A 20,041-nucleotide genomic window follows, 5' to 3' on the forward strand; every position below is an offset into this window, starting at 1 on the left:
AGTAGCTCAAATGTCTGCTGTATCTCTTAATGTCTTTAAATACGTTTTTTTGTTCATTTTGTGCATGACTTCATCAGTCCTCTGTTATCTGTCTATCCTCCACAGCAGTAAGAATTCTTCCTTCCAAATCCTGGAAACATCTCTGCAGCCAGACATCTCTCTGTATCTAACTGCAAGTTATAAGCTCAGAGAAGGGAGGAGTTTTAAAAATCTTGTATGGTGTGAACCTCGCGTGGCTCCTTCTTTAGCAGTCCAGATGCTATTTTTTCCTCAGTATGTTATCTCCTGAGTCTGCCTTGCGGTTCAGATAAGCAGGATCAGCTGCAGGGCTTTTGAAAGGGCAGCAAACTTTCTTTAAAGTAAGCTTTTCAAAGCAGGTAACACATTAAAATGAACTGTAGCACTCTCTCTAACACATTTATAAAATCAAAACAGTTCAATATTGCCATTACATATTCATTTATACCAGAATAGAACCAATTGTAATATGTGTATAAAGTAGAGCTGGTGTTATGAGAAATATGTTCTAGTGGAAACAGGAGGTAGCATCAAAAACTGACAGGACATTTCAGCTCTGATACTTAAAAATGTTAACTTTTCCATAAGAAGATATTCGCTGGAAATTCTATTTCAGGTCATCTGACCGACACACTGGCTCCTGACACAGTCCCCTTGCCTGAGGCAGATTGGTCCTCACCTGCCTGCCTGAATGCTGATGTAACTTAGAGGTCAGAATGAGCACAGCCCAGTGGACGGCTCTCATTTTGAAAACATCCCTGACATGATCACATAGTCTGAGCTCCACCCTGCATAGTATGAATATTTTTTTGTGGGTGGGCGAAAGCTCAGGAGCTCAGCAGGCTTCTTCAGCTTTGTATCAACCTACCTGCACCTCCACCCAGCTGATGAAATCCTCAGAAATCCTCAGGGAAAGGGTTTGTTTCGGATCTGTATGATTTGTATGCAATCTACTGACAATATTTCAATAATATGCACAATCAACACAAGTAGCCAAGTACCTAACTTCGGATTCAGCAGCTTGAGCAGATATTGCTTAACTAAGTTGCAATGTATATTTTCTAATTTAAGATAACTTTATTGTGTAGTTTTTTTTGTAGATTTGCAGTATTTCTCCACTAATGAATTCCACTATTAAAGAAACTGGCAATAGTTTATATTTTTCTTATTGTCAGCAAATCCTATGAAAAGACCAAAGCCAAAGATGAACTGATCCTGTCAAAAAGTACTGTCTGTCCAACATTTTGAGTATAAAATGATAATTTTCAAGAAAAACGTTGTAAACATTGAAAAAAGCATATCTATGAGCTGCAGTGCTGCACTGGGTGACATGTTCCTTATTTACCATGAACACACACACACTGTAGTTTATTTTGACTCAATCCCACATTCACCATCCTCCTGCCGGAAACATTAAAGCACCAATTATGTATTAATCCACTGTCGAAAATACTCCAAAAATGTACTATGTCCTCATGTTTGATTAATGTCTTTTTTTAAATGAAACTATATATTTGTAAACTGTTTTTAAAGATTTACATCTTCAGTAGGAATCAATGGGCTTGGTGCCGAGTGCCACCTTAAGAGAAGAGAATTCATTGAGAGACAGACTAACACATTGCTGGGTTTGGTCTTTTATGGGATTTGACAGTAAGAAAAACATAACAAAAATAATAACATCAGACTAATCCTCTAAGATTTGTTCTGGAAAATGTCAATCATTGTTCAGATATACCATTAATGCTCTCCACCTTAAAAGTTATTGAATAACATAATAAAAACATCAAAAATTTGTATTTATCTATATTATATTATTTGTATATATTATATTATTTATTAATATTTTGTAATTCATCTTAGTGTACATAGCATACATAGCAATTAATGCTTGGACTACTTTTTTCTATATCTTTTCTAGATATTTTTATTTCTTCTAAATTTAAACATGATAATCTCTGACAATCTGCTGACAATAACATGTTGGTGTAGTGTAAGGACATGCGCAAGTAATATGCTGTTTTAAATTCTATTGTAAAACGTCTCTTGTCTCTCTCTGTATGTGTACATGTCTGTGTGTGTGTGTGTGTGTGTGTGCGCGCGTGCTTGCATGACTGAGTCGTGTTTGCTTTGACGGTGTCATGTAGGTACATTGTTTTTATCACACATACAGACTGCCCACACAAAATAAAACACACAAAATACTAGACTTTACTACTAGTCTGTTCAGCCAAACTCTGCATAAGCTAACAGCACCCAAAGGATTCACAGTGTTGATGGGTTCAGCCATCAGCGGTATGTCTGTGGGGGGGTGAGACCTACTTCCTGGCGAACAGGAAATTCAACTTCCTGTCTTGATTAATGGGGGGACTGTTGGATCACACAGGGGCCACCCACACACAGAGCTCTCACTTCCAATGTCAACCCTTTTTTCTTTGCTGGTTCTCAGCCAGAGAGTGCTTGAGAAAATTCATCCCCCCCCCGTCTAAGGGTGTATTTTGTTTGTGAATGCATGAGGGTCAGGATCCAGTAAAACTGGTGTTTCTCAACCTCGTGTCACCGGTCAGGCGTCGTGTCACAGCAAAGAATGTTAACAGTGAACAGAGCTGGACTCCTCAGAGCTGGAGGAAGGCAGTGAGTGGCAGTGTGTTCTGTAGCCAGTCACTAATGGCATGTGAGACTTGTTACAAACCAGGGAACGCAGGAGGGCTCCACAACTGGCGAGCTGCTTCGCAATGCATTTCACCGATGAAAAGTGTGAGAGGGGGCGTAGGAAGTGAGATGGGAGGCAGGCTAGGGAGGGAGGGAGGGAATAGAAAGAGGTGCTTTTTAAGATTTCATGTTCTCCTCCAGCCCCCACAGTTTGCAGATAAAGGTTGCCGTTGCCAAGGTGACTCGACAGAGAAAGGGAAAGTATCTGGATCTGTTTTGCCTGTTCTTGTGCAGGAAGCTTAGAAGCCAGAGGCATAGATAAGATGATTTCAGTCCCTCCTCCACAGAACAAAAGCTGTACGCATGATATACTGCCTTAAATACCTCAGGACACTTTGGCTGTTGTATTCACTCCAAAGCTGCCTAAATATGCGAAACATGCAGTAATGAGAAAGCACCCTATGTTGTGCTGAAGCTGATTTTCCTTTCTAAATCTGTACTAATAACATTAACACATGTAGCCAGACAAATGATTTAGATGCTGAAAACAAAGACACAATGCTTTTCAGTCAAGAGGAAAAAACTCTTATGTTTATTAGCCATGAATTTCACATTGTGAAAAAAATCACATGTACAAAATAATGCCATAAAAAATAGAAATTAAACTCTTACATGACAAAAAAAAATGAAACTGATGCACACTGACAGTATTTTCTGTCTAATTTACATCATTATGTGAAGCAAGATACTGTGCTCCAATCTGAGCCATTTGGATTTCCAGATAAAACAGAGGATAAGAGGAGGGCAAGAGTAGAAATGGGAAATGCCACTCAGCAATTAGGTGCAAATTGAAGGGGCATTCATTACTTGCCGTTGCCAGGGAAACTTGGGTTCTATGGAAAAGAAACGCTCTTATCTGATTGGTGGGGCCAGAGGCTCTGTGTTCAGTGGTCGGAGGAGGTCAACATAAGGAGCCACAAGGGTCTCCATAGAAGTCCTGAAATTGCCAATAAAAGGAACTTTTGGGTGGCTTAAGGAGCTGAGCAGGAATCTACAGAGCTGTTTATCAATTGATCCCCACAGATTTGATTTGTTTCATGAATCCATGATGAGGACATTTGGAAAAAATATATACATATTCCACCAAAACATTACCTCTTACATTGAAATTCAATAATTCCATTAATATTCAAATGCAAAACGTCAATGTTCAGGTCACCTAGACGGACATACAGACAAAAACACTGATTAGCGTTACCAAGTATTTCATATGCAAGTGTTTAAGACATTCTCTCTTTTTGTTCTTTTGGAACTTGCAATGTTTTTTTTTTGTTTTTTTGTTTTGTCATCATTGACACTGTGGTGAAAGCACTGCGGTGTCTGCCCTTATCAATGCACAGCTTACTGGATTTAACTCTTTCTCAACCTAATGGTGAAGAAGACTGTGGGTTAACACCCCAAGGAGCCAAATTAGCACATGCACATGCACAGTCTTTGCAGCTGTCCCAAGGACAGCTGCAAAGACTGTCGCATTCTTAACCATGTCAGGGTTACTCTGTGACGTCCCTGATAGTTACTGGGTTACTTACTGCATAGTTCCAGCAGCCTTATCTGTTTTATGGTTCATATCTTCTTGTTTTGTTGGTACAGTTTGGGCCCTGACAGGACGATTTAAGACAGGTTTGGACCCAGGGTGGAGCTTAAAGAGAATCTATCAGAAGTAAAATGAATATTTCTTTCAACCCCCATTCAGTCTTCTTATTTGGGCAGCGACCCTGTGGCCTAAACTGCGTCACACCATCAGTAATCTGAGCCATTCTTCCTCTCCCATCGATACTCTAACATAAATGAAAACCCTGGCGAGGTGAACCTCTGTCTCTTTTAAAAGAACAAGCTCCTCCTGGGAAATTGTGAATTGTGCAAAATGCATCCCAACTGAGATCCAAAAAAACACAACACCTGGCCATGCATGACATAACCCAAACAATACATTCACATAAGAATGCAGGCAGAGAAGAAATAAATAGGATTAAACATATTAACATAACAGAGTAATAACTGTCATATAAATTAAGACTACATTGCAGCAAGTTTAAAAAGAAACTGATTAATTCTCAGTTTAAGTTAAGGTGACAAGATTTCTGTGACCACAGAGAAGAGTTCATGCCAGTTTTACTGAATCACTATGAGTGGACATGCTCTAAAAAAGCTATGACTCAGCAAGCGAGCCGCTGCTTTTATCAGAATAACAGAAGCACAGCCGGTCTTTTACAGCATTAAGTGTACAGCTGAATGTGACAGTGTTGAATCCAAACACTGAATACCGACCCCATGTACAGTGGGTTAGTTAACCAGCGCTCAGCGGGTGTTAATGCGTAGCTGCAAAACAGCACACATGTAAGGTCATAACCCCGAGGCACCTCAACCCCCAGCCATGCACACCATCCTCCTCAGCCTCAGCTGGTGTTGGTCATCAACACCTCGTGGCTTGCAGTGACGGCAAACTGCCAAAGCCGTCATAAGAGGAACACTCAAAGGTTTGTTTCTGTGTCAGAGATGTTAAAGCATGTCTTTGAAAGAAAAAAAAAGATAAGGGGTCAAATAAAAAAAGCTTATTAGAGGAAAGAAGGGGGAGATTTGCTCTTCATTGTGCCTTTTATAAATCAGCTCTACTCAGTCAAACTGAATTGCTTTCGGTTCTTTAGCACACCAATCATTGCATTCTCCCTCCCTCAATCTAAATAGAACATCCACCATGCTATACATTGCAGTCTCCATGAAAAGAGTATTTTTTCTTCTTTTTTATGATAGAGAAAAACATCAATACAGATCCTCACAAGCTTGTCATGACTAAATGGGAAAAATACAGGTTGTGTGATATGTTTGCAGTTCTCATATGGCAGCATGAAAGCACGAGCCTGATATGCCAGATGTACACAAGTTGGAGTTTGTGCCTCATATAACAAGCAGCAGTTTGTTTGGTTTATTTGTGTTTGTATGTCTCAGCTTCCTTCTTAGAAATGAGACATGACATCATTCCAGTAAAGTGTCCAGCTGCACATGTTTCTGGTTCTGCATCTTTGCAACATCAAGATGAATGCGGGTGTCTGTACATCATTGCTCAGTGTCTCTTTTAGAGGAAGATGATGTGTGCTTCTTCACAGTTGGAGTCCAGTAGATGATGCAAAACAGGGAAATCTGAGGAAGAGAAAAGAATAACCCATTAAACAGGCTAATAAGATGTATAAAGATGCCTCCTAGCAAAAACGCTCTACAGCTTAAAGGTGACTTTTTAATTATTCAAAATACAAAAAAAAGCCTAAAAACAGAAAATAATGCACATCTAGGAAATGAAATAATGAAATAATATTAACACCTGTACAATGTAATACAGTGCAATGCAGTGGTGCTGTGATTCTATCAGAGTGCTGCTGGTTCAAGTCTTTCAAGGCCCTTATTTGTTGTGTTGTTGACTTGGACTGTATTTTATTTGCTACTATATTACTTTACATTGTAAAGTGAATGCTGATGTAATGAATTGCTGATGTATCCATTCTGCTAGACAAATAGATTTGGAATATCTATCTGCTGTGTTTCCTCAGTACAGTCTGGCCTTCGTCAAGCTTCTTATCTCCCCCTCGGCCTACTACACTTTTCACATCTGAGTGTGTTTTACTCTCAGAATTTCACTACGACCTTTCCATTTTTAAAGCTTTTACTTAATATGTACTTATCTGTATGGCACAGATGGTTACAGGCTTGGCAGCCCTCTAAGTGTCTAATGTGAATGTAATATCATCAGCCTTCTCTGAAGATGGGCCTTTCCCTTGCTGACGTGTGAATAAGTAAACCCTGAAGGGCACTTTTGCTGATAAAGACTTGCCTTCAGATCTGCCTTCAGGCTACAATGATCATGTCTTGTAAATTTACTTGAAATCCAGAAAACTAGCTAAGCACTGTATTCCAGTTTGTTTCATGTTAGCATTTAGATAAATACATTTATGAATTTATTAATCAAAGTAGTTTGAACAGCAGTGTGGGCTAACTTTTCTTCTTCACTACCACTGGTGTATTTAAATTACATGCTCTCACTGTCGCGCAAATGTTTTTTTTGAGATTTTAGGACATATGCGTATTCTCTTTCTTGCCAAGAGTAAGACGAGAAGATTGATGCCACTCTCATGCCCGTAAACTAAATATGAAGCTACAGCCAGTAATCAGCTCTGTCTGAAGGTAAAATTACCTCTAAAGATCACTAATTAACACATTACATCTCTTTTGTTTACCCCGTACGAAACTGATATGTGTAAAAACGTCACATTTGCAAAGCGAATAATCATATTTTGCAAAATGTATTCCCTAAACAAAGCTGCTATGGTAATTGGCAACCAGATTAAGCTGATCAGGTTACTTTAGACCAAAGTGTATGTAGAGACTGACTAATGTGTTGGGATGCTACATTCATTCATTTAGTCATATTCTTGATGCTATATTGATATGGCAGTATGACACAACATAAATTCAGCACTTTAAAAGTTACCATTTCCTGGCCTAAAAGCTGCATCTCAGTTCAATTCATTAGACCTTTAATAGCTGAGTGAAGTGAATAATGAAAATCGGTTGGTCATCAGATCCACATTGCTCATGATAGTTTCTCTTAAACTTTTGTGTGTAAATAACTTCTAAATATGTAAAATCACCAACAGTCATCCTGAAAATATGGCTACATTATCAGCATCTAGGAAGTCAGTCAAAAATACAGCGTTATCTGATTTTGTCAGTACCATTCGCCCATACTAAAAGCTTTCCAAGAAAAAAAAGGCCAAAAAGGAGGAATCTCAGACAAGTTAGAATTGTTCCCCTGGGAAAAACTGATTGAGGACTTCTTTTTTTCTCTCACAGCTACAATCTCCTTCTGTGAGGTCTAACAAACTTCCTTCCCCTTTCATTCCTTAACAGTCAGCCTTCTTTTCCATTCCTCCACATTTCGTCTTTCCACCGCGTTCACTGGGACTGTCAGTTGCCATGACAGGCAGGCACCAAAAACAAATTCTGTGTTAAATTAATGGCAGGATTATATCCTTCACTGACCACTGGGTTGCAGTGGCTTAGAGATAGTTAAAACCTTCAGTCTAGTCTCCCCCTTTCAGAGATGAGTCACTGAAAAGAAAGGGAATAATAAGCCTTAAACAATATTTCATCCTGTGGAGAGAAGGAACATCACACCAGTGAAGCTGCTCTGAGCTGCTTCCTTATCAAATGGGAGACTGCACTGTGCTGGACAGCTGGGGAGTCACTGTACTTCTCTCCTTCGCTTTCTCAGGAGCTGAGGGCCCCCAGCCATTTTAACAAATACAGCAAATACAGCAAAATGAAAAGGACTGTGTGGATGGATCAGTGTAGGGTGTAGGGATTGTGTGATGTGATGTGATTGTAAGCCTGCAGCATGCAGAAAGATCAGGTTTGCCAGCTGACTACCCATGCTCCACATACGTCTGGCCTGTTTATCATCAGAGCAGGGTTAAAATGAGGCCAAGAAGACATAGATGGAGGCAGAAGAGACTGTCGAGTTCAACAGTAAATTTTCAGCGCAAGACCATTACTATCAAGGCTGATGTGTGTCTGACAGAGCTGAGGGGGGAGTGCTGACGCTTTCTAGCCCTACAACTCTTCCTCCTCACTTCCCCTGCTGCCATTTCTATCAGTCACCTATATGTAACTGATGATGAATAGTTTCCGACACTGCGTGAGTCGCCAGCTGCCTCCCTCTCACCCAGCGTAAAGACCATAACCTCATCAAAGGAAGGCGACTGAGAGTGGATTAGCCTCGCCAAGGTGTAGCCTGCTGGTGTGTGGCTTGTCTAATTGGCAGACCCCGTTTTCCTTCTTAGAGGGATTTGCCCCACAGGAGCAATAAAAGTATCCTATTCTCTTTCAATTACCCTCTTTGTCCTTCAGCCCATCCCCACAGACACATAACTCACTTAACTAACACACACAAGCCCCTATCAATCCCCCCACCGTCCCTCCTCTAGAGCTCCTTCCTCTCTTCTTCTGAGAAGACTCTACCTATAGTTTAGAATATTTTTGTTGTAATTGAGTATTCATAGTTAATATTTATGATTTAACTTTATGTGAAGTTTACTTGTGGAAATGTATTTTCATGTTATTTATGGTAACTGTCATTTTTGATAGTTACATTTATTGCTCACCTTTAAAATGTGCTGCTTCCATATGTATCTTTGACTATCTAAGTGTTTGTGTGAAAATGGAATATCAGCTAATATGTCATTCTTTTTATTTTTTACTCTGAAGTACTGATATTGGTATCTGCTTTAAAAATCCCATTTTGATTGGGCTCTAATTCATTTATGAACAAATAAATACATACATGAGTAAATACATTAAAAATGCAAGTGAATATAAATTTTTTACAGATGGTTAAAGGAAAAGAAAAAGGTGCAACTGTCAAACTCTTCAAAGAGTACTCACTATGGACAGTTCTTAAAAAATCTAAATCGATGTAACAGAACTATAAATTTTATTTCATTCTTCTTCCTTGTCAAAACCCGGCGCCTACATTACCCACAATGCAACTCAATTGCTGACAGTTCGGTCAGATGTTCTGGTGTATGTCTTATGCTTGTAGCGGCTAATGTAGCTTCGAGCCTCAAACAGAGATTAGGAGAGGGTTGGTAAGATCACGTCTTTCTAACTCCACACCCCCAGATTTTTTTCATTTTCAAACTTGTAGTCTTTAGCCCCAACCGACGCCAACTCAAGTCAAATTACTTAAGGCAATTTATCAGATTTTGCACAGCTCCCTCTGGAGCCACAAAAGGCTTTATACAACTTTTTTCACATATAAAGTAGACCTCCCCAAGACCTGTAAACAGACTTTGATGTTTAAAGTTGGTGGTGGTTCCCCTTTAAGACAGACAAAGAGACATGGGAGGTCAAACTTACCTCATGAAAGGGATGTAGAGGGTTTGGGGCTCAAGCAGGCAGATGTTTCCAGGTGCTGACGAAAGCAGTGGGAATGAGCGAGTATGGCACAGTAGTGATGCTGTTCCAAGAATCCAACGTGGGGTCATAGCAGTCCAGAGTTTTACACCGCTGTGTGCCAAAGTACCCACCCACCACATACAGTTTGTTCCCCGACGCCACAGCCTGGCAGCTCATCCGCTTGGCCGTCACGTCGCCTACTTTGGTCCACTGATAGCTCTCACTGCTGAACTTATAAGCCGAGCATGCTGAGAACTCCGTATCCCCGCCCATGACAAAGATCTGGTTTCCCAGCACGGCAGCGGCTGTGTAGCGCCACGGCTGTGGGCAGGAGGCGGGCACAGTCCATCGGTTCTCCTGTGGATCGTAGCACTGTACCTTGGGCAGCTTGTCATGGGTGACGCTGGTTCCTCCAAAGGCAAAAAGCTTGAGCTTGACGCTGACCACTGCTGCATTGCTCACACCCTCTCTCAAAGGAGCGACCATGGTCCACTTGTTTGCCACTGGATCAAACTGCTCCACCTGTTTCAGCGATACAGATGGAGAGGCCGGGAGGCAGCCAGTTGCTGCGGTGTGACCTCCTACCACGTAGAGGCAGTGTTTCAGCTCTGCAGAGCCATGGCCAAACCTGGCAATGAGCATGGGTGCTGCCTTCGACCATTCCTCGTGGATGGTGTCATAGACCCATACATCTTTGGACACACCATTCTCTGAGCCTCTCCCACCAGTGATGTACACCTTACAACCGATGGCACAGGCGCTGAACTCTTTCCTGGGGCTGGGAATGTCAGCCTTGGGGATGATCTCTTTGGCTTTCTGGTCCACAAGGTACAACTTGTCACACATGAAAGTTTGCCCTCCCAGAAGAAAGAGGGCATGGCTGGTTTTTCTTGGTCGAGCACACGGGCTGTTAACGACGCCATCATTCTGCAGGATCTTCAGCTTACACCGGATAGCTTCATCCACCAGCTCCTTGCTCTTGGCCTGGGCATTGATCAGCTCTTCTGTAGATACATTCTCCATGAGAAAGATGGCAGGCAGCAGGGCCAGACGGACCGTTCTCAGGAGCTCTGGAAGGCTACAGTGCCTCTTTTCCAGGTCATAGTTGATCCAGTTAAGGGCAGCTTCATAAACCAGTCTCTCATCTTCTGTCTCTAGCTCCTCATGTGACAAAAGCTGCACCACCATATCTTTGGGCAGTTGGAGGAAGTCCTCTGTCTTGCAAATAGCGGGAAAGTTGCTGAGACACATGCCCCAGGAGAGCTCTGACAGCTTGGTGCAGTGGTGGGCATCAGACAGCAACAGCATGCCAAGGCAGTTAGATGGGTGAAGGTTTCTCTCCAGGAATTCAGCACAGGCATCCCGGATGTCTTGAAACTCTAGCATGTCCCCAGCCTCCAATAGTGACTCTGCATTCTCCTCGTTGATGACCACACGTGATGAGTATGCGTAATCCAGCAGGAGCTCTAAAACCTCCGGGTGGATGGAGTCACGGAAGTCGACCTCGCTGGCCTGGCTCTCCCTCAGCCCACCACTGAACATGGCCTCAAAGTAGCGGCTGCAGGCAGCCAGCACGGCGCGATGGCAGGGGAAGGAGCGGCTACCGGCATGAAGCAGGACATCTGTGAACAACTGTTGCTGCCGCAGTGAGTTGAGGTGCATGAGGACACTGTCGGCATACGAGGACTTGTGGAACAGGTAGATGTTCATAGAGCCAGTGCTAGCTCGTGATTTTCGGTTCTCATGGACGCACACAGACATTTTCATTGAATCCTGAAAAAGAAAACACAAGAAAAATCTCTCTTTAATGCATTTCATATTTAAAATCCATTATACAAGGTTCTACAGTGTTTTGCTGAGGAAATGGTTGAGAGTGGTTAACAACTACATAACAAACAAAAATCTACTGTTTGTTATGTAGTTGTTGTTTATTTTCTTTCAATTTACATCCATGAGGTAAAATTATAAATGGGTAGTGTAGTCTTTCTGCCAATATTTTTCTTGCTCTGAAAGTCAAGATTTATTTAAAATTCACAATCATCTTTCATTCTAGAGAATTTATCTTCTATCATTCAATATCCATCTAAACTCACTGAAGAATCAAATGATCTGTCCACCCTTCAAGTGTTCTTTCCATCACTGATTAGCCAGTCATTTTCCACAAGATATTAACTTGTGCGCAACAAGTAAATTCTGTCCAATTTACATTGTGATATGTATGTAAAACAAAGTTACATATTTTCACTAGGTATTCAGCAGATCTATGAAGCTTTTAGTTTCTGTAAAAGAAAGAGCAAGCCTTTTTGTTCTACATCTTTTTTATAAATATTTATAACTATCTTCTAATACTTTCAAATAAACATACAAAACAATAAACATTTTTTTTTACCATGTCCACTAATTTATAAGTTAGATACAAAATATGCATGAGATGCTTGTTAGCTGGTATGCAAGTATGTGTAATCACTGTAAATCAGGCTAAATTGTTTATCAGAGAGACTACACTATTTGTCTCTGAAAAAGCAGACTGCTACAGTTTTAAAGTGGGCCTAACTTTCCTTATTAAATTGTATTCTCAGTCATAACTTTTAGTAACTATTATATATCCACACACTGTGATGTCAATGTTGAAATATTATATTTTGCAGCCCTAATATCCATAATATGATGATGTGCATTTTTGAAGAGTAGTTTAGAAAGACATTTAGCAAGAGATCCAGTGATTACAGGTTGCAAAACAGCATATGTCTGGGAGTTACGAAGGTCAAGTAGATAACACTTGTCTTCTCACAGAGACCAGGATTTTCCACTTTCAACTGCAAGCAGTACTGATCCCCCTCTTTAAGAGATACCATGATTTACAAGTAAAGAGTCCCTGTGCAGAGCCCTTTAAGAAAAGAGGAAAGAAAGAGACAGCAGGACGCTTTTAAGCCTCTGAGAAATGCACCAAATTTACTCCACTCAGAAAGTTACAGCTCCCATCTTCATTGTCCTTGCCCTGTCCTCGCTCAGAGCTCACAATTTTTAAACATGTCAAGTGCCTCCTGCACTCTGTTTCCGGAGTTACCAAGTGTCTGACCTAGTAAATCCACAGCTGTCAGATTCTTTGACCAGACTTACAGACATTTTAAGTCTTCTTCTAGGTCTCTCCAAATAAGTTAAGGGGTGATGGAAAATTGCTTAATCTTAAGAGTAAATCTTGAGACCAATTATACTCCACCCAACATCTGCCTTTTTAGTATCAAAACAAGGTGGTTGAAGCATGTTTGTAGTTTTCTCATTGACAGCAGACAGCTGCAGCTGTGATCAGCTTGAATTATGTCGGTTGAAACTGATTCCATTGATGACAAGTTTTCAAGACAAAAAAGAATGAAAACATCCATAAAACTTATCAAAACACTCCTGCAGTATAATCTACTCTTCCGCTGCCCCTCTGCATGTCCAGTATGTCACAAACAATGTTAAACAACCTCTACAACCCAGCTACGGAGAGGACAGTTTCCATTTTCCTTAAGTTGCATCATCTGCTCCAAAATCCTCAGAATGGTGTCTTATGAATCGACAATCAGGTGTGAACCCTGCACATATGAAACCAATGGGACCATCTTTGGCTTCAACAGAACTGTATTATTCTTTGTCATAAGTTACAGGGAAACGATTACATTCCAGTTAAACTAACTCCCCAAACAAGCTGCTCTCAATGACTTGCATTACATTCCAACCTAAGCCTTCAGACTGGAGCCATCGCTTGAGCCAGCAAGCATGGGATATATAGATAACCTGTTGTAATTTTATGTGAACTGCATAAAAGAACTGTGTCTTGTTTTCAGGTACTTTGTGCTGCTCAGCCAATATGGTAGCATAAATCTCGTGTTTTTAGCCATGCTAGCAGCATGGCTCTAGGAATGGCAATGTCAGTTAGTCTACCACTTTGGTCCAGACCGAAATATCTCAACAAATATTGCATAGCTTGTTATTAAAGTTGGTACAGACATTAATTGTGCCCAGAGGATGAAGCCTAATTACTTTGGTGATGACTGACTTTTTGTCTAGCATCATCATGACGTTGTGGTTTTGAGTGAAATTTCTCAAGAAGTATTGGATGGATTGCCAAGGAATTTGGTACAGACATTCATGTCCCTCTAAGGATGAATTATAATCACTTTGGTGATCCCCTAAATGTTCATATCGCACCATCATCAGGTCAAAATTTAAATTTGTTTATGACCTAATCAACCAAAAATAACCAAAATTAATGAAATTCCCATCAGCCTCAGCTGTACTTTGTGTTTAGTGCTAATTATCAAATGTTAGTATGCTCACACACTAAACTATCATGGTAAACAGTACACCTGCTTAACATAATAATGTTTGCATTGTCATTTTGAGCATGTTAGCATGCTGATGTTAGCATTAAGCTCAAATCACGGCTGTGCCTCAAGTACAGCCTCACAGAGCCGCTAGCATGGCTGTTGACTCTTAATCTTGTTATTCTACTGTCAATGACTTACCAAAGAAAAATCTGGTTTAAACTAAATGACTCATATAAATGTGACATGCTTGAATGAACCAAATGAATAAACAGCCACGTGAAACATTTTAAAGGGAATAAAACAATGGTAAATGTTTTACTGGTGTTCTCACAGCTTTCAGCTACAATCTAGTCTTTATAAGGAATGTATTCCATTGGAAAGTATTCTCTTTAAAATGCGGGAGGATTAGTTTGTAAAAAAAAAAAAAAAAAAAAAAAAAAAGATTGCTTTCCAAGTCATATTTCATAATAAAAATAGGAGGAAGAATATTATTTATCACAACTTGATGAAATACAAAACCAACAGCAACCTTGGTTCAACAGGATGTATTGCATTCCAGCAACCCGTCATCTTCTGGCCTTTGGCTCAGTTATAATGACGCTATCTTAGCCTGCTCTCACACCTGCGCATGTCACCTGGTACACACACACACACACACCCACACCCACACCCACACCCACACACACACTCACACAAACACTCACACAAACACTCACACAAACACTCGGTACTGATACTGCAGCTCATGTTTTCTAATTGGAAGTTGTAAGTGGCTTGAATAAGTGGTCCTAATAAATCAGGCACTAAATTGGAGAGGTTTTGCATATACTAATAATAAGCATGTTAATAAATATAACCTTGAGTAGTCCAGGTCTGAGACACAGTAGCTGACAGGCAGATAAACACCTTGATTAGTCCAACAAGAACTCGGTAAAGCGACGAAGAACAAATCAACAGGTGTGATAATTTCAGATGATAAAGTATGGAAATTTTATGCTTATAGGAGGGATAGTGAAAATACAAAGATTAAAAATAAAATAAAAACAATTCGGCATCACTAACAGCAGTTACCTGAAATCATGGTAAGAGGTAAATGTCATTATTGCAGCCTCTTTAACAAACAATCTGTTGTTTCTGTGCCAGTGTTCTAACTTCCAAAGTATAATCATTTCCTCTTTAAAATTACTCCAAGAGCTATTATCTCATTTTCATAATGGTGAGGCATGACATTTCAAGGAAATGGCATTATTTTTTTTCTATTGTCCAAGTAAGAGTTTGAGTTATGTAGTCTTGCTCAACTGATAATTATCTACTTATCTACTCAACCATTTACGCTTGTTATAATTTTGAATTTGACTTAATTTGCCTTTGATGATTTATTCAATGCTAAAATGATGATAATCAGGAATAAAATTGAACATTCCTGTTTTATTCTCCTACCACGATCCCATTAAATTACATACTAGCCCCATACAATTACTGAAGGTGTTTTGCTTGTATTATCTCAGTTTTGCATGTCATCAAAGAATAAACAATAGTTTTCCACGGGTGAATGAGCTCACTCATACATACAGTGACTGCAGGAGAGCTGAACAAAGAGAAGACCAGTAAACCAGATACTTAAATCATTTGCATATTAAAGGATAAAGCCAAGATTACTAACCAGGCCTGCAGTTCCTGAAAACCCTGTGCTCACATATTTGTAATTTAAATGGAAATTTGTCCTTTGTTACAAATTTGCTTGTGCCCAACATCTGTCCAGTGAGGAGGATGTTTTATTATTGTATGCCAAACCTACAGAATCTAATAAGAACTTGGATAGTTTCAGAGTTAAAAATGACGTTTTCTTACACGGATTCTTGTAAATATTGTATTCTCTTTGATCATAAGCACCAGTTTAGACTATTGGCTGTACGTAACGTAAAAATGTTACCTACCTTACTATCACACATCCCTCTGGACATTAACCCAACATGTAAACACAGATTATTGGGGGAAATCAGATTAGCACAACCCACTCCAATCAGATTACTACTTTAATCTGTTTTTTCACAGATAGCCGGTTGCAGCGTGTGTGTAAACATCCTGAGGGTAACAAGTTGCTGTGAAATTCCTGACGACTGTCTGACATTAATGTCTCAGGTTTCCAAACTTTCTCTGCTGAAACAATTAATCAAATAGTCGATCCTCAGAAAATAAATCGGTAACTATATCATTGATAAATAGTTTTCCCGATTTTTTTTCCTAACAAAAATGCCAAACATTCTCTGATTCCAGCTTCTCTTTTGTGAGGCTTTGCTGCTTATATTGGTCTTTGATTGTAAACTGAATATCTTTGGATTTGGACTGTTAGTTGGGCAAAACAAGCAATTTGAAGACGCCGCCTTGAGCTTTGTTATAGTTGTGATGGACATTTTTCACCATTTTTGGCATTGTATAAACCAAACAAATACTTGATTCATCTAAGATGAAATAATTGTTAATTACAGCCCTAATGCTGTTAATTATAAGGACGTTAATTGTGGACCATCAAGGAAAACTTTTGAAAAGTTAAGATAATCCTGACAACTTTGGCATATCCATTGTGAATATTACCTCACTTAAACTATCAAATAAAAATAGGCAAACAAAAATATAAAAGTCTCTTATTTCAGCATTAACCAACTGGAGCTGAAACATGAATCGATTAGTTGATCGACAGAAAATTAATCAACGACAGTTTTGAAAATCAATAAATCATTTTATTCATTTTTCAAACAAAAATAGTGAAAAAATACTTCACATTCTCTGCTTCGGCTCCTCAGATGTGAGGATTTGCTGCTTTTCTTTGTCACATATCATTGTAACCTGACCACCTTTAGGTTTTGGAATGTTGGTCAGACAAAACAACAACTTTGAAGACATCACCGTGAGCTCAGGGAAGTTGGGATAGGCATTTTTCACTATTTTGTTTTGATATTTTATAGACTAAATGATTAATTGATTATTCAAAAAATGTATCAATCACAATTTAGAATGAAATTTAGTTGAAGCCCTAAAACAAATTACTATTACTAATATTATTCATATCATTATTTACAATCAGTGCTCATGGTAATATAACTTGTCCTTGGTGTCTGATATATTTCACGTGCTATTTTCTGTCACGGTAACAGAGTCACCAACATCCCCTGAGAGGAAGAAAATATGCCAGCAGTGTGAGAGTGAGCAGTTGGCTGGATGTCTGTGAGAGTTGTCATCCTTATCCCAGATCCATGGGCACATAACCGGAAAACAGATCCATGGGCACATAACCGGAAAGCACATACATGCCACACTGACAAAGCACACAGTAAAAAGGCTTGCACACGCAGCCTTTGGACTCTATCTGAGGCCTGGCTGGCTGCAGTCTGTTTAAAATCATTGCCAGGTGTTCACAGTCAACCATGGACTCAGGAAGAGGGATTTGAGGGGGAGACTTCAAAAGTAAACACCAGGCTTACATGGGCCAGTTCTATACATCTGCCACTTGGGTGGAAAAAATGAAACAAGATGCAAAACAAGAAGACACGCCAGCGGCTATTGATCTGCACATCTACATCAATCTTAATCTCTAACAGAATATAGTCTCAACCCAGCTGTCCACGCACATCCGAGCGAGGTTAACTGTGTTTAAACCAAAGCCCTGCCACTCAGGAAATACTGTTTATCAATTTATAACACCAAGAAGAGCATGTCACACCTGATGTCGCCTTTAAAACATATAAAACATCTTCAGCGTGCATGAGTATGCAGGAGCAAGACGCCGAAGAGAGCACAAAGGACTGCGAGGAGATCTGTAGCACTTTTTCATGAAAATAAAGAAATAGTGCAATCAATGTGCTGGTTAAATCATAGCAACAACGTAATATTGACCTAATCAGTGAATATCAACAACCGTCTTTTGTCCATCAGCCTGTTTTCTGTTGCGCTTTCTCTGCCACAGCCCGGAGTTTTCCATCATCAGGTGATCAGGAAGGGATGCAGCAGTTGTTAACAATATACCAATCTGTTAAAACGCTATAATAGTCAGCAGGGTTGTGCTTTATTGTCAGATTTAGGCCTACCTCTTCGCGTGAAAGTAGGAGTTCAATTGTGCCCGCAGGATCTCTCGAACATGTCGCTTCTGAAAGAGCCACGATGCAAGCCTTGCGCTCGGGGAGTGTTAACAACTCCTTGGATATTTCCGAAATGCTGGCGGATGCTCGGTCAGGATGAGGCCGTTTACTTAGATAACGCACTACACTGGGTTGTCTGCAAATTCCGGAAGTTAGGTATAAATATATATCAAAACAAACGGGCTTTAAAATAAAGGATGAGGCGAGATGTTTTGGAGGTGTTCCTCCAGCGCTGCTGCTCTGCTCCTGTATGACGGTCCTCCCCCAGTGCTCCCAGTCCTCTCTCACTGAAATCAATGGGTGTGTTTACACTGAGAGGGGGAGGACCGTCTCCTCCTGCAGGAAATGAAGTGAGAGAGAGCGTACGCAAAAAGATGTGTAGGACAGTTGGTCTCTCAAAGCAGGAGTTAGATTTTCCTAAAAGTTGTGCTAACTTACTGCAAACTTTTGCACTTTCCCATGTAAATATTTTGCACATTGCACGAGCTGTAATTTTATGGCAAATGTATAGGTGCCTTTCTCTGCTACACCTGCAATGTAACTGAAATAGCTGATGATGCACACTGTTCTGCAATCAGTTCTGTAAAATACACAAAGCCTCTGTCACATTGTGTTTTATTGTCAGTACTCTTGTCAATACGCTTGTCTCATTGTCATTATAGTGTGTGAGACTTTAAAGGTTGGAAGGACGAAACAAGATCCAGCATTGTGATCAGGGCCCAAAGACAATGAAAGGTATTGTTTGTGTTATGCTTTTGTGGAGTCACAACTTTAAAAAAACTACAGGGATACATTTCAAAACAATACCATATAGGAAATCCCATAATGTTTGACTGAGTCACAGCCAACTCACCACTGAATGCCACGGCCACAATGTGAATCTTATAGGATCTTAAAGGCATTGTGGTTTTTGGTTGGGGTGGTTTGGAACAGGAAGTCCAATTTTATTCCTGGACATCTTGTGTGAGTCACATCTGTGGCGCTTGTTGATGGTACTTTTGGCTGTGACTAAACTCTTCAGTGGACGCTTGAGGCTATAACGTTATTATATTGTTTTATGTGTAGTGCACTTGTGTTGTGGTGATTAGAGCTGTTACATACTCGTATCCAGTTTCATTTCCCATCAACTGTATGAAGACAGAAATTACACTATTACTGTAGCTTCATATTAAGGATAATGCAGCACAGTGTTCCTTAAAGAAGGAAATAAAAATACATTATGACAGCAAATGTTTCATATATATGACAGGAGAGACATCTAGTGGGTAAAATATTCCTGGGCCTGATAGTGCCGAAGATTGAAAGCCGGAACTGAAGGAGTATACAGGCTGACACAGTTAAGGGCAGAAAAAGACTAATAATTTATCTAATGATTAAGCTTATGTCTGGTTGACACTGGCTTTACTTCCTCATTGTTTGGGGTCTCACAGACCCCACTGCTGTATGTGTAAAAAAATAACAATAATATCTGCTAAATAAACCATTTGTTATCATTTTTATTTAAATATAATTTTTATTTTCTTCTTTTTAAAACCCTCTTTTTAAAACCCTCTTTTTGCCACAAACAGGGCTTGCACATTTGATGAAGGTGACAAAATATGAAAATGACCAAAAAGCATTGTATTTCGCCAAATAAGGAAATATTTCAAATTATATGGGCCATACATGAATAAACCCAGTATGTGTTCCTTTTGTTTGCCAAAAAGGCCTTCACAGATAAAGAAATGTATGTTATGCTACATAATGGCATTATTAATGTCTGGATCCATTATTAAGGTCTGAATCCCTGTTAGAGCACTTATGAACAAACTGTTATAACATTTTAAAAAGAGAAATTCAAATAGACTAATTTGGGATTTGGGAGGGGTAGTTTCATTTTAATCTAACAGTTGATTAATCAAGATTATTGAGTTTTATGTA

At 39.8% G+C, this 20,041-nt stretch overlaps 1 protein-coding gene across 1 annotated transcript; it reads right to left on the reverse strand.

Moving 5' to 3' along the window:
* Positions 1-3,229: 3,229 nt before the first annotated feature.
* Positions 3,230-18,404, reverse strand: enc1 (ectodermal-neural cortex 1). Its single transcript, XM_044175364.1, has 3 exons — positions 18,071-18,404; positions 9,634-11,445; positions 3,230-5,865 (listed from the first exon to the last, which is right to left on the reverse strand). Exon 2 carries the CDS (start codon positions 11,437-11,439, stop codon positions 9,664-9,666), a length of 1,776 nt encoding a protein of 591 aa, XP_044031299.1. The 5' UTR covers positions 11,440-11,445; positions 18,071-18,404; the 3' UTR covers positions 3,230-5,865; positions 9,634-9,663.
* Between the last annotated feature and the right edge of the window lie 1,637 nt (positions 18,405-20,041).

This window comes from Siniperca chuatsi, linkage group LG18, assembly GCF_020085105.1.
Source record: "Siniperca chuatsi isolate FFG_IHB_CAS linkage group LG18, ASM2008510v1, whole genome shotgun sequence".
NCBI classification, from domain to species: Eukaryota; Metazoa; Chordata; class Actinopteri; order Centrarchiformes; family Sinipercidae; genus Siniperca; species Siniperca chuatsi.